We start from the raw sequence: 14945 nt of genomic DNA on the forward strand, positions 1-14945 counted from the left end.
AACCCAAACTTTTCTTTTTAAGATCAAAATGCATGTTAAATTGCGGCATAACTCCCATTGATCCTACTAGGATTTGGATTCAAGAATTATGCCCACAATTCTTTTTCTAAGCTTTTAAGATTTCATGCTTCAATAAGCCATGCAGCCTTTCCCTAAATACAACTCTTGATGAATGAATTTTTTTCATATGACAAATGTGCAACATGCACTCCTTTCCTGACTACAACGTAGTGAAATTCATGCAAAAAAAAACTAGAGTTGACCTATTCCAATTTACAATCACATGCCACACGCAAATTCCTAGAATCCTTTCCGCACTCTTCTATTTCCTACGGGGTTAAGGACTTTCCCTAATGAATCATTCAATGAGGAATTGTCTAAAAATGCGACGTGCAATTAATCTTTCCATGCCTAGTCAAAGGTGCACTTTAATAATCTCAACCTTATAATGATAGGCAATAGGTGTTCTAGACTGGCATTTTGACATGCACGACAAGGCAACATACTATTAAGGACGTTAAATGGATATACAATTTCTTTATATGGAAAAATACCAATGACCCAATTTTATGTAATGAACTAATTCTAATCATTGTTCGAATAGTCGATTTATTTCCAGTTGCATTTAACTTGACTAGGTGATTTTAAGCATGCATAGATGCTTCCTAATCCATGAAGTTATCGTGATTAATGCAATGCTTTTGCGTGGAACCAAAATTAGTAAAAACCTGGACTTGGGGGCTCGGGGAGATATCCACATGAATATTAGGAGAAGAACCTTTTTTGTGGTTGCGCCTTGTGACTTTTTTATTAGGGCCCATCGTGAATTCGATCTTCGGTTAGCCTTCATGGATTTCAAACTTCTTGCCTTGGCTTGTAGTCTTATGATCTTGGCCCGTCTCCCTCTTACACAAAAATCCCCTTTGAAGTACAGATCCTTGAAGAAGTACCGGCTTGCAAGATTTGGCTTACGAAAGGCCTTGCGGGGTTGGAACTTGGTTTGTGGAAATGGAGCTCCTACAAAGTTCTTGGAAATGGGGATTTTATGAATGGAGTTTCAAAAATTGAGGCCTTATGAGGGTGTTCGCAGAAAGGGCTCTTGCGAATGGGCCTTGCAAGAATGGAGGCTTTAAAAGTTTCTTCTTCTTCTTTTAAAATCCCGGGGGCTAGGAATGGACTTATGGGGGCCTTCGGGAATGGGGGTTAAAGAAGCCCCTTAGAAAGGGCTTATAAAAGTCCATAGGAAGTCTTTAAAAGAACTTGTGTGGGGGAAAAATCCATGGGAATGGGATTGTGGAAATGCTAAGGGAAGGGTTTTTGAAAACCCCAGCTATTGTGTCCAAGGGAAAAAAAAAAAAGCTTAAAACCCGGGGTAATAGAAATCCACCTGAGAGGGCAATAGGAAAGGGGGTTTTAAAGGAACCAGGGCAATGTGAGCTTATGGGGAATACAAGGGAAAGTGTTCAATTCCCGAGGATGTAAGGGATGTAAAGGGGCTTAAATTCCAGGGTGGTTATAAAAACTCGCGTGAGAGGCAATAGGGAAGGGGGGGGCTTAGATTCCAAGAAAAAGGGGGTGTAAAGATCACTTAGAAAGGGGGCTTATGAAAGCCCCCTTAGAAGCTTTCAAGAAGCTTCTTGAAGCTTCTCTCGTTAAACCACGTGGACGAGAGTATGGTGGCCAAATATTTGCAGCTGGTGACGTCCGTCATTAGCCGGCGGCTTCACGAATCAGGTGGCAGCTGGCGCTCTTCTACAAACTTCCTCCTCCACCCCAGGACGGTCTTCAACAGCCTCACAACCTCTCAGCTTCTCCACAACTCCCCCCTTCTCACCCCTTTCCACAATCCTCTCAGACTACGGCATTATGGCCCTCCCCTCCCCTCAACCGACCTCCATGACAATAGGAATTGTAATACGGGGACGGCTGATGCTGCGTCACCCCTCCCTCTCCTCAACTGACCTCCTCCATTGCCTCGCAGCACGCCCGGGATGGCTGCTGCTGCGTCACCCCTCCCTCTCCTCAACCGACCTCCTCCACGGCCTCGCAGCATGCCTGGGACGGCTGCTGCTGCATCACCCCTCCCTCTCCTCAACCGACCTCCTCCACGGCCTCACAGCATGCCCGGGACGGCTGTTGCTACGTCACCCCTCCCTCTTCTCTTGGCGCAGCGTGTCGGCTCCTCCTCTCCCTCTCACGGCGGCATCGACAGTCTCCCCCTCCTTCACGACTGTGGTGCTTCACGGCAACGTTAGCAGCCTGACCATTCTCCTCTCTCCTCTTCAACACTCCCCTTCTCAGTTGGTGTCGATGTGGGCCTCCCCCAACTCACGGTAGTGCAAGCACCTTATCCCCTCCCTCTCGACGGCCAGCATCAACCCTCACACTCCACGATAGCAACCAATGGTAGCATCAGAGTTCTCGACTCTTTCCTTCCCCCCTCCAAAGCTCCCATAGCCATGATTTTATAGGGAGAGGGAGAGGTAGCTCCCTCCCCCACGTGGCATCGGGCATGCTTTGTTCGTCTCATGGCATCCAGCAAGCAGCTTGGCGGCCATTACTATTCCCTTCTCCTCTAGCACAATAGTCAGATGGAGGAGAGAGGGATAATCAATTAAATTTTTTTTGTCATTATCCTAACCTTTTAGCCTCCTAAGAGGAGATTCGTATGCAGAATGCATGGTTTAGATTCGTGAATGTTACAAACAGCCTCCGTACTTTGAACAAAAGACTTCCACACCTCAGGTCTGGCTTCTTAAGCGCTCCATTTATGGTCTAAAACAGTCACCTCAATTGTGGAATGCCGGATTTAATTCCTTCATGAAGACTTCGGAGTTTATTCGGCTTTCGACTGATGTGTCATCATTCTACTGATGGCGAGTTGGTCATTCTCGCCATGTATGTTGATGATATTCTTATCATGGCTACTTCTCTTCCTCTTGTTGCGGTCAAGCAAGAGTTGTCTGTTGCATTTTTGCATGACTGATGGGGGGGAATTGAGTTACATTCTCGGCATGCAAATTCAGCGTCATCGACCTTCAAAGACTCTTCATGTTTCACAGCAGAAGTATGCTGAGGATGTTTTGTCAAAATATAGTGTCAGGCCCTTTAGTGCATCAAGCACCCCCTTACCATTGTCACATAAACATATTCAAAAGACAAGATCTTCAGCACAACAGTGGGTCAAAAGTGAAGAAGCAACACAATATCGGAGGATACTTGGTAATATACGATACTTGGTTTCATGTACAAGACCAGATTTGGCTTTCTCCTCCGGTTTACTTTCCCGGTATATACATGACCCTACTGTTCAACATATGGCAGCAGTAAAGAGGTTTCTCAACTATGTTTCAAGTACTAAGAATGTGGGTATTACCTATGGTGGGAGATTAAATGGTGAACTCATTATTCAAGGCTATTGTGATGCTGATTGGGCATCAGATCACGAGACAAGGCTCTCGACTGGAGGGTACATCTTTCTCATTGCAGGTGGAGCTGTTTCATGGAGAAGCAAGCGTCAAACAACGGTGTCACTATCTAGTTGTGAAGCTGAATACAAATCAGTGTGTGATGCATCAAAATAAGTTATCTGGCTTGGAAATTTATTTTAGGAATTGGGAATTTCAGTTAAGAGGCCTTATACAATCTGGTGTGACAATACGGCAGTGATAGACGCATCAAAGAAGCCAAAGCAATCGGAGAAATTGAAGCATTTGAATATTCAAGACCATTTCATTCGGCAACAAGTGGAAAATTAGATTATAAAGCTGGAATATGTTCCAACTACAGAGAATGCAGCTGATTTTCTTACAAAATCTCTTTCAAGAGACAAGCTAAATGCTTGTAGTGTTCTGGCTGGACTAGAACAGATCTGAACTCTGTTTTATTTTATGGGGGGGTGTGGACAGTTTAAAATAAAACAATTAAATCCTTAAATAAAACAATAAAACTAAAATAAGCCGAACAGTCAGGAAAAGAGGGTCGCACCTTTTCAGTGCGACCCACCTTGTAAATACGCAATCTTCATCAATAATTGGGTTATTGTGTATCAATAATCTATCTCTCTTCCTCCTGTCTGTATTCTACATTATGTTCTTGATTAATAGCAGAAAATTAACGCCCACATGAAAGAGAAGTGGCATTCAAAAACTTGACCTAATTTTCCACTGATTTGTGATCAAACATTTGAGACACGAGAGAGAATAGTGAACGAAGTGAGTTTGACATGAGTCTGAATTGATTACAAGGCCACATGAGTGCCCGAAAGTTGGGAGTCGACCATCATATAGCTAGAACTGCAACGATTGAAGGAGATCAGCTCGATATGGCCGGGGTGGGATCAGGGCCGGTGGTGATGTAGTTGCAGTCAGCAGTCACTGTATCAAAAAATAACCAACAACAACAAGAAGAACAAACAGAAGGTTTTTCGAGAGCAGATATACAATCTAGCTGCAAACACAGATCAATAGCTAGTATATGATTAGATATCTGATGTTATTCTTAGCGTTATTACACAACACAACGAAAGAAAGACAAAGAATTTACTTACGGCTGGGGTTGAATGAGGTGAGCAGGCTGGCTCCATTGAAGTCGCAGGGGGTTCCGTAGGGCCTCATCTTTTGCCAGTAGTCATTGACGGCGTAGTTCGCGTGCGAATGGAGGTTGATGGGGTCGTAGCATGCGTTCCCCGGAAGAGTGGGCGTGCAATCGGCTCCGTTGGCGCAGACCCAGTCCATGATACGTTGCATGACGTCGTCGCTTAGGTTGTCTTGCAGGATGCACCATTGGGGGCCGTCTGGCGCAAAAGAAGAGGAAACCACACAATCATTAATTGTAATATAAAGATCATGCATTTGATTAAGCGCACAATATGATCTGCACCAGCTGCAAACTATATACAAGTAAAGTCTTTATACGAGTGCCAGGAACTAAAACGCAGTGTATCATTGCACTGTGGTCGTGTAATTGCCATATGTAGTACTGCATTGTACATTTACCTGCAAGCGCGGGGGGCAAAAACGCGATCGTCGTCATGAAGACAACCAGGCCGCAGATGGATATTACAGTGGCGGCCGATGAATGCAATCCCCGCTCAAACATGCTGATCGCTATTTGTTGTTGCTGTAACTGAGAGTGCAAGCCGATCTGAGCGTGGAGGGCACAATATTGATAGGGCGGTGCAATATATATAGTTGTAGGACGCAAGAGGCGCAGCATATCATGGACATCCAGCTTGGTAACAAGTCGGCTGGTCCTTTGTAGGCACGGCACGCCTTGAAAAGTTTTAGGTGAGGATTAGTAGTGCGATTTTTTGAGAAGCTATCACGGGTTAATCAAAGTGACTTGCAACTTGGTAATTGAAAGAGAGTTGGTTTGAGGCTTTGTTGAACGGTATTAATGGTCGTGTGTAAATGAGGACCGTGATCTGAACAGACATGTGTTTCTCTCTATATTTGGGTGTAAATGTTCATTATAATTAATGTTGTAGAACAAATTGAAGAGTTATTCTGAGCCTCTCTGCGTCTGTGTGTGTGTTTATGAGGGAGAGACATGCATATCTTCACATTCCCATATGGTATCGAACAAGCCTTCTTGGGGCTCATTGGAGCATTATCTTCCCTTGTCTGTGCTGCCCCATCTGCACAAAGATGGCGAACCTATTGTAAAGAAACTTTTAGATGATGACGCTGAGCATCACACGGCAGAACACGAACCTATTGCACAGGGCATCCTCCCGCCCAATCGAAGAGGAGAAGAAGATGGTGAAGGCCCCCTCCGGTCGAGTCACGGAGATGGAAACCAATCGGGCTACATCTTGCCCCATGCAAAAGGAGATGAGGAAGTAGTTAACATCAATTTGCTTTCTTTACGAACATCCCTGCCGCTTGAGATGGAGAAGGGTTTGTCAAAGAAGAAGATTTCTTTGCAGATGACCATAAATTGGCAAACAATACTATTGCAGAAACCTTTGACTTGCAAATCTGCCAAGGAGATCCCAAATCTGGAGTCTTCCTCAACAAGACAGAGTGCCATGCAGTTCATGCAGCCTTTCAACATGCCGCTGCAACACCCCTTTCATCGATTACAACATGTAATAATTATTTCACCCCTCTCCTCTGTGCGGTCCCTTACCTATCTACTAAAGTTCCATGCCAAGCGTTTCTCCCTGGACTAAAAGAGAGGATCTGCATGAGTTAATTTCCTAGGTGCTTGGACACCTTCCTTGTTGCTGGCAAACATAGATCTTTTAGTAACACGGAAGGCAGCTCTACATTATTGTTGGGTGATGGCTTTCACAAGATGTTTGATCCAGGCGGATATTTCGATGGCCATTTCTCTGACAACCCATCTTGCAAAATGCTTCAACTTCATAAATAGGTCGACATGCCCTTTTTCATAATTCCACTTACTCTTTCATCACTGGTGGTTGATGGCTATGATGGGGTGTCCCACATCCTTTTTTCAAGAATTAATAGGGGCTTCTTTTGTACTTCATCAAAGTATCTTCTTGGAAGATTGATGCCATGTATATGGGTTGAAACAGGCCACCCACACAGTGATTTTTGTGATCAACATGTCCTTTTTCTTCCCTATTGCTTCATACGGTGTGATAGACACTTGCCTACGCACTCCGGGTTAGGGAAAGTTTATATTAGCATCAGAGGTGAATCTCGAAAGATATTAGGGGTAATTTGGGGCTGATATATTCAGCCATAATTAGAAAATTAGCTACAATAGTGATCTTTTGATTCGTTTCTTGCTCTTTAGAAGGCATCTTGTTAAGATATGCAAGTCTTATGTGCCCCTATGGCAGGGAAATGTTTATAGACCATTCATAAATGCTTTAAGTTGTATTAAGATGAGCTTTTTCTCTTTATTATTGACTCTAATAACCTAACCTTATCAGGAAATCTATTTGAGGCTTTCTTAAAGCAAGTCTCTTTTGCTTTACAAGCCTTGTAATTGACTCATAGTCTTTTGTCTCTGTTAGTCTATATTGAATGTAATCATGCAAAGTTTATTCATACTTTGGCATCATGTATGATCGATGGGATGCATAGTTATTTATGTCACATGATAGGATATTGTACTTGAATACATATCTTGTGATTGCTCTTACAGTCAATAAAAAAATCTTGATTTGATTTAGATCTTAAGAGGCAATACTCTTGTGATCTTTGGTAAGTACACGCAATTGGAAACTCTATTAACATCCTTGAGAACTTGGCTTGAAACCTTCAACCCTTCTTTTATCTCTACCAACTCCAGAGTTCAAGCTCTTGAAGCCTCATACATTCTTCTGTCTCAAACCCTTATGGTTGACCTTCAACCCTACACGCCGCGACATTGGTGAACCCGATGTGAAGGTCGGTTGTAAGAAAACTCCAAGATGGGGGATTCTTCAGGAGATACTCTACAACAGTTGGTGCACATACCGTAGCAAACTCATTAAAAAAATCCAAATGTTACAGTAACAACAACAAAGGCAAGACAAAAAGAGAAGATTGATTCCACAGCTATCAAGGCCCTAGAAAAAGTTGGGTGAGAATTAAAACAATTTAATGGTCAAAATGTCTTTGTTTTCATCAGCTTGTATGTTGAGAAAATGCTCTTCTTTGGTGTATCGTAACATGTATGGAGTCACGATTTTGCTAGGCTAGCCAAGCACGGTCTTCAAGAAAGAATCCATGGTCTTTTCCAGCAAGATGCGGATTGGGTGGGCTACATTCAAAAAAGCCCTACACAAAAAATTCTTCTTAGAAGACTCTAGCCTAATGACAAAGAAAAGTTTCACTGATTGGGTTGAGAAACCCAACAAAGGTTTAGTTGCAACAGCCTTATACCATGAGTTTGAAAGTAAAATTTGACAACTTGATGCTGAAGACCAACAAAGTATGGAAGGTTAGAAGATTGAACTATTCCTTAAGGCTACAGATCCCATCTTGCAAGAGAAGCTTGTTGATCACCTGGAGGAGGCTACCTCCAAAACAGAAGTCAAAACTGCATGGACAGATGTTAGTGATGTAGTTAACATGATTGCTCGAAGAGAGCGGATGTGACTAAGATTGGGCTCTACTTCAACTACAACAACTCCACTAATGGAGCCTGTTCCACCTCCAAAAACTCCTATCTCTTTGACTAATCAACCATCTCTTCCTTCTTTTGTTCCTTCTATTTCACCTCTTAAAAATGATGTTATGGATGAACTCATTAAAAGCATGCAAGATCTTTATCTGAATCTTATAGAAATTAGTTCCAAGGTGGAGAAGTTGGGTGTCAAAGTTGAAGAACGATGATGATCATCAACTCAAAGACCCATGAGAGAAGGCTTTAAGAGGCGATGTATTTGATGTGACAGCCAACAATATGACAAGAGGGAGTGTTTTTCCCTCCATGAGGCTAAAGCATAGAAGCTCGTCTTTTGGAAAGACAAAAAATTTCATGCAATTGAAACTGGTCTTCCATGGGAGCCAAATTTTGGCAATGGTGAAATGAAGAAAAGATTAGAAGATTTAGCTGTAAAAAATGCCTATGCAGCAATTGATGCGGCTACCTATGGGCTGCAAATTGAGCCAACTAAATGTAATTTGAAATCATGTAAAGATGATGTGAAATCTAAAGTATGGATGCAAGCATTAGATCAAATGCGACAAAGCAGGAAAAGATGATTTGACTAACGCTAGTCAGTGCATTTGAGGAATAACTAGTTGGGAAGTTCTCCATCTTTGCACATCTGGCTGAAGTCAATCATAAAGAAGTCTTGGTTGAAGAAAAGAGAAGAAGAGAAGATGAACTTAGACCTTCCCCTTCTGGCCCTCCGAAATGAGTAACTAGAAGAACGCCTAAACAACTCAAGCTTAATGAAAATATAACCCCAAATCAAGAGATGGAAGATGCGCCACAAACAAAGAAGGCCGAAGAAAAGAGGAAAGGCAAGCACTTAAACTACAAATTATAGTCCAACATAGAATCTGCAACAACCGATCTCAAATGAGTCCTAGAAGAACGAATTCTAGGAAGTAAAATTGAGTTTACCTTAGGCAAAATTCTTGGAATTTCCAAATGTGAATTTCATGATGTAATTATTAATGTATTCAAAAGAAAAAGGCAATATGTTGGTGATGATGCTAAAGAAATAATATATACTTTTTTGCAAGCTCTTTGATTATTTGTGGAGGATGAAGAGAAGTTCAATGCATAAGGAGTTCAACTTGAAGTAGTTAAAGAATTAACTGCAGCAATTGAAGCTGAAGATAAAGAAAGCATGGAAGTAAAAATTGAAGACGTAAAGGCTGAAAATGTAATGGCCAGCTGGTCCAAATCAGTTGGGCAGCCTACCTCTAAAAAAGAAGGTCGTCTACAACACATGCATGACGAGGAAGAAGCTCATTTCATTCCAAGCAATCACTACTCCCGTTGTCGTGATGTTATGAGGACACATTGTGAAAAAGTATGGAATGCATCATCATCCGACTTCTCTATTGATCTAGAGAGTCAATGTGATCTTAGCTATTAGTACTAGTGTGAGTTGCATGGATTATCTGAAAATACTAGATTTTTGGATAATTTTAGTCTATTTTTGATATTATTTATTGTAAAAATCTGAAAAAGTTAGAAAAATCTTCTAGATTAGAATGGCATGCAAAAAAGCTAGTTGTTTTTTTAGCCAATTAGGTTTTTTTTCATAAAAATAATAGATTGACAAAATCATGCAGGTCGCAATCGCTCTAAATAGGCTGAAAACTACAGATTGAACTGAAAGAAGAAGAATGAGTGATTTGGGAGATCCATGACCAGGTGTCCTAAGGTTTTACCCCCCTTTCGGAGCCAATAGAGCCATTAGATTTGGGTTCCGGACAGTAGAGAAAGAGCTGATTTTTCTGATACACGTTTTTGGTCTACGAAGGAGCTCCAAGAGAACTAATGCCTAGAGATTGCTTTTGAGTAGTGCAAAGATTCCAGGTTCTTTCAATACATATTGATTCAATTCATTGTGATTTTTTTTTGTCGTGTTTACCACTTGGGTATTCTCTATCTTCTCTTCCATCTCCTATCTCTACTTCCGTCTACTTCTGATCCCTGGTGGATTCGACCTTTCGATAAAAACCCCTCCGACATTGGTGAACCCAACGTGAAAGTTCGTCACAGAAGAAGGAAAGATAATATGTGAGAACCTTCGAATACAATCTCAAGTGATGTTTCGCAACAGTTGGTGCAAAATATGAATATGCTTATGTAGGTACAACAACAACAACAGGTGATGCAAGCTTCAGCTCAAACAGAAAGTGTTGTGATGAATGCTTTGCAAGCAGTTGAGCGTGAGGTGAAGTTATTCAATGGTAGGAATGTATTTGTATATGTATATACCTATGCTCAGAAGATGGAATTCTTTGAAGTGGCTCAATTTGCATGGAGCCGGTACTTTGTACGTGTTAATGTTCATGAACTGAAAGCACGGATTACTGAATTATACTTGTAGGATGCTGACTGGGTAGCCTTCAAGAAGACACTCAGGGAAGAATTTTAATTGAGGACACCAGTTTGATTACGCGCAAGACTTTTCAGGAACTAAAAGCACGGATTACTGAATTATACTTGTAGGATGCTGACTGGGTAGCCTTCAAGAAGACACTTAGGGAACAATTTTACATTGAGAATACCAGTTTGATTAAGCGAAAGACTTTTCAAGAGTGGGTTTTACAACCCAATAAGGGTCTTGTGACTACAGAATTGTTAAGAGAATTTGAAAGCTGATTTGAGCAGTTGGATCTTGCAGAACAACAAGCTCTTGCAAGTCAGAAAATTAAATTGTTTCTACAAGCAGTTGATCCTGAGCTTCAAGAGAAGCTTGATGATTTGCTGGTGAAAACAGAGTGGAGACATGTCAATGAAGCTGTTATTGCACTTGTAAAGAAGCATAGAAGAAGAGAAAGATTGCATGTCTCTAGCTTGTCCACTATTATGGGCAAGACAATTTAAGTATCCAGTAAGCCACCTACTTCTGTGGCTAACCCTATGGCTGTACTTGCTATTGTTCCCTCTGTTAGGGAAGATGTCTTGGATGAATTGGTCAAAGGGATGCAAGATCTTCAATTGAAGGTTGCAAAATTGGATGAAAAAGGACAAGAGGAAAGGGGACGGGCAGTAGCCCCTAAGCTAGGAAAAAGATGTATGTGGTGTGACAGTTTGTAGCACCAGAGAAAGGATTGTGCTTCCTATCAGAAGGCCTTGGCACGACAGCTTATCTTTTGGAAAGATGGCAAGATCCATGAACAAGAAACGGGATTGCCTCTTGCTTTGAATTTTGGAAAGGGAGGTATGCAGAAGTTGTTAGAAGACTTGGCTGTCCGAAATGCTTATGCAGCAGTACATGCTTCTACCTTTGGTCTACAATTGGATAGAATGCATGGCCAAGTGATGGTTGGTCCAAAGGCTGAAATATGGACACATGCTTTACAAGCAGCTGAAAAGAGAAAGGTCACTGATAGTGAAATGTCTCATGCAGGGCAAGACATTCGTGGCATAACTGGTTGGGAATCACCGGTAGATGCATATTCAATGTATGCATATTTAGCAAAGGTAAAAAACACGGATGTACTTGTGGAAGAATAACGGAAAAGAGATGAAGATATTACAGGGATATCTAAAAGAATGACAAGAAGAAGTGTGGATCAGCCTAAAGCTGCAAATCAATAGCATGTTATGGAAGAGGTCAGCCAAGAGCAAAAACAGGATAACAAACAAGAGGGCAAAAAGAAGGCAAGTAGCTAGGATATAAGTTGCAATCTGACATTGAGACAGCCACAGATCTTAAGAAGGTTCTTGAAGAACGGATCTTAAACAGTCGGGTGGAATTTACCTTGGGAGAGGTGCTTGGCATTGCCAAGCGAGAATTTCATCATGAGATCATTGACATAATTAAAAGGAAATGTAAGTTTCTTGGTGATACCACTAGTGCATTGTTGCAATTTGAAGAGGAAAATGGTTTGTTGGGTATTCATACTGAATATGAGCATGAAGTAAGTATAGGATTGTCTATGCAAGATGCTTCCAAGCAATGGACAGCGTGTGAAAAAGAGAAAAAAGTGGTTGAAAATGCATTGTCTTGTAGCACTATGCATGGTGGAGTAAGGCAAATGCAACAATATGGAGAAAAGACTCTAGGATTTATTTCTCGCAGTCACTACACAAGAAATCATTGGGCTAGAGCTACCACTGAAACGGTAGTGAAAATAGGGGAACGTGAAACTCCTTGTGTTGCTTTACTTGAACATGGGTCTAAGATAAATGTCATTGAGCAGGGATTGTATGAAAATGGTGCATGGCCTGTGGACACTGATCATGGTTGGCGTATGAGGGCTGCAAATAATGCTTCAGGGGAGCTCTATGCTGCATGTCCTAATGTAAAAGTGACGATTGGTGATGTACAGGAAGAGCAACACTTCTTTATGCAAGATAATTCCTCATATGCAATGATTTTGGGACAACCCTATATTACAGGTGTGCATATGGAAACAAAGGTGCTTGATGATGGTTCTACTTATGCAAGAGTCAGAAGCAAGGATGGGAGAAAAGCAGTCCAATTTCTTACTGTTTGTGTTAATCATCCTAGAAATCGTGATACGCTTCGAGAGTCTCCTTTGGTTTCAAATGCAAGGGAATTCAAATACCTGGATTTTCATTAAGCACTGATGTAATGTGGGGCTATAGTAGTGATGTTCAGAGGGTGTACTCGCCTCTTGATGAAATGAAGCATGTATTTACTATTGGTAATTCTCAGTTTACAGCAAATAGTTCATGTTGGTTTAAGCCTATGGAAGCTATGTGTAGGGCTCAACACATATATATGAAACGGGCTATTAAGAAATTGAGATCATTGGGGCTGTTAGCTGAAAATGATGGCATTTCAGGCATCTTTTATGGGCTGAATATTACTGACATTATGGCTGAAATTTCAGCAACTATACATGCAGAAAATGAGGCTGAAAACAGAGTGTCGTCAGTATGTTCTTTGGATATGTATATGATGTTATAGCATTGTTTGCTCAGCAGGAAGGATTACAATGGGCTGAAGCACTTGTGGAGACAAAGTATAAGACAATTGACAAAAAGGTGAAACCAATTGCTTTGCCACTTCCACCAAAGAGTGAGGGTAGGTATGAAAAAGTGTCAAGGCAGCCAAGCTTACGGGATCCTAAAGATATAGGTCATCAATTTACATCTGAAACATTACAGGCTTTGAAAGTTGGTGCAGAAGAGTTTCTTTTGTATGCTGAGAGAAACTGTTTTATGCAGATGTTGGCTAAACATGGAAAGGCATTTGCATTTCAACCAAGTGAAATAGGTTGTGTGGATCCAAATGTTGTCTCTCCTATGGTCATATTTAATGTGCCACATGTACCATGGAACTTGGGGCCTATTTCAGTGCCTAAATCTTACTTGCCAAAGCTGATGGATTTGCTAAATGAAAAGATTCGCATGAAGATCTTGGAGCCTTCTTCAGCCCCGTACTCAAATTGTTGGTTTACTGTGCCCAAAAAGAATGGGGCTTTGAGATTTATTCAAGACATGCAACCTGTCAATAAAGTGACCATAAGAAATGTGGGTGCAGGTCCTATGGTTGATGAATTTGCAGAGGCTTTTGCAAGCAGAGCGATCTATTCTTTGGGTGATCTTTACTCGGGGTATGATCAATTTCAGCTTGCAATTGAAAGCAGGGATATCACAACCATGAAGACTCCTTTGGGGTTAGTACGGATGTGTACTCCCACAGGGTGCAACAAACTCACTAGCACACATGACAAATGCTATGAATAGAGTACTCAGGGATTTTATACCACAATTGACTATGCCCTTCTTGGATGATATTCCAATCAAAGGGTGTGTAGTGGATGAAAAGAATGAAGAGATGGATGTCATGGATGCAGATAGTTTGTTGCAGATCATATTGTGGATTGTGAGAGGATTTTGACACGTCTAGAAAAGGTGCATTTAACTCTTTCTAGACAAAAGTCTGTCTTTGGAGTTGAAGAGGTTTTGATTGTTGGGCATATGTGTGGGCCTTATGGGCGAAGGCCATCACCAGCAAAAATACATGAGATTGATAGAATGTGAGATGTATGCACGAATGTATTAGAGGTGCGTAGATTCTTGGGTGCATGTGTGTTCTATTTGATATGGATTCCTCACTTTGCACATGTAGCCGATGCTCTTTATCAGCTTCTAAGAAAAGGTCAAAATTTTCATTGGGAAAGGAAGCATGAGAAAGCAATGAAAAAATTGAAGCAACTCTTAAAATTTGCTCCTACAGTGAGAAAGGCTGACTATTCACATGGAAAGCCTATCATTATTACTATTGATACAAGCCCAATCAGGATTGGATGGGCAATTGGGCAAGATGATGAGGAAGGACAAAGATATGCTATTCACTTTGGTGCTAAAGTACTGACTGAACGATAGAGAAGATATCCACATGTAAAAAGAGAATCATGGGGAATCGTGACAGCCCTGCTTGGACAACAAAGAAAAGACACTTTAGATGTTTTGAATCTTGTGTAGAAGTGTTTCTGGAAGACAAATATGCAGGAGAGTGGCTGAGAATTGGTCAATATCTCAGTACATTAACAAAGAGAGATGAATGGTCAGCTGAGGAGTTTAAGAAGATCAAGAGGAAAGCCTATGGATTTTTCTTAAAACATGGATACTTATGGAAACATGCTAAAAAGAAATAGGGTATGCCATTGCGAGTTTTGGGTGACAGAGCTTCACAAGTAAAAGTAATATAAGAATTTCATGAAAGCTTGTGGGCTGGTCATAGAGGTGTTTGGGGTACTTTTATAAAGATCAAAGAAAGATATTGGTGGCAGGGTATGTATAAGGATGTTGCTCACTTTGTGGAAACATGTATGACATGTCAAATGTATTCAACTGTGAGACATCGGGAT

At 41.3% G+C, this 14945-nt stretch overlaps 1 protein-coding gene and 1 pseudogene across 1 annotated transcript; one reads left to right on the forward strand and one right to left on the reverse strand.

The window, feature by feature from the left end:
• Positions 1 to 3014: 3014 nt before the first annotated feature.
• LOC148039976 (secreted RxLR effector protein 161 pseudogene) lies at positions 3015 to 3584 on the forward strand (annotated as a pseudogene).
• Positions 3585 to 4292: 708 nt separating this feature from the next.
• Positions 4293 to 5129, reverse strand: LOC148039977 (PLASMODESMATA CALLOSE-BINDING PROTEIN 2-like). Its single transcript, XM_087665900.1, has 3 exons — positions 4998 to 5129; positions 4550 to 4795; positions 4293 to 4376 (listed from the first exon to the last, which is right to left on the reverse strand). The coding sequence occupies exons 1-3, from the start codon at positions 5098 to 5100 to the stop codon at positions 4315 to 4317; spliced, it is 411 nt and encodes a 136-aa protein (XP_087522026.1). The 5' UTR covers positions 5101 to 5129; the 3' UTR covers positions 4293 to 4314.
• Positions 5130 to 14945: the final 9816 nt, after the last annotated feature.

Source organism: Lygodium microphyllum, chromosome 2, assembly GCF_053477565.2.
Source record: "Lygodium microphyllum isolate KBCC chromosome 2, Lygodium_microphyllum_v1.1.10, whole genome shotgun sequence".
Lineage (NCBI taxonomy): Eukaryota > Viridiplantae > Streptophyta > Polypodiopsida > Schizaeales > Lygodiaceae > Lygodium > Lygodium microphyllum.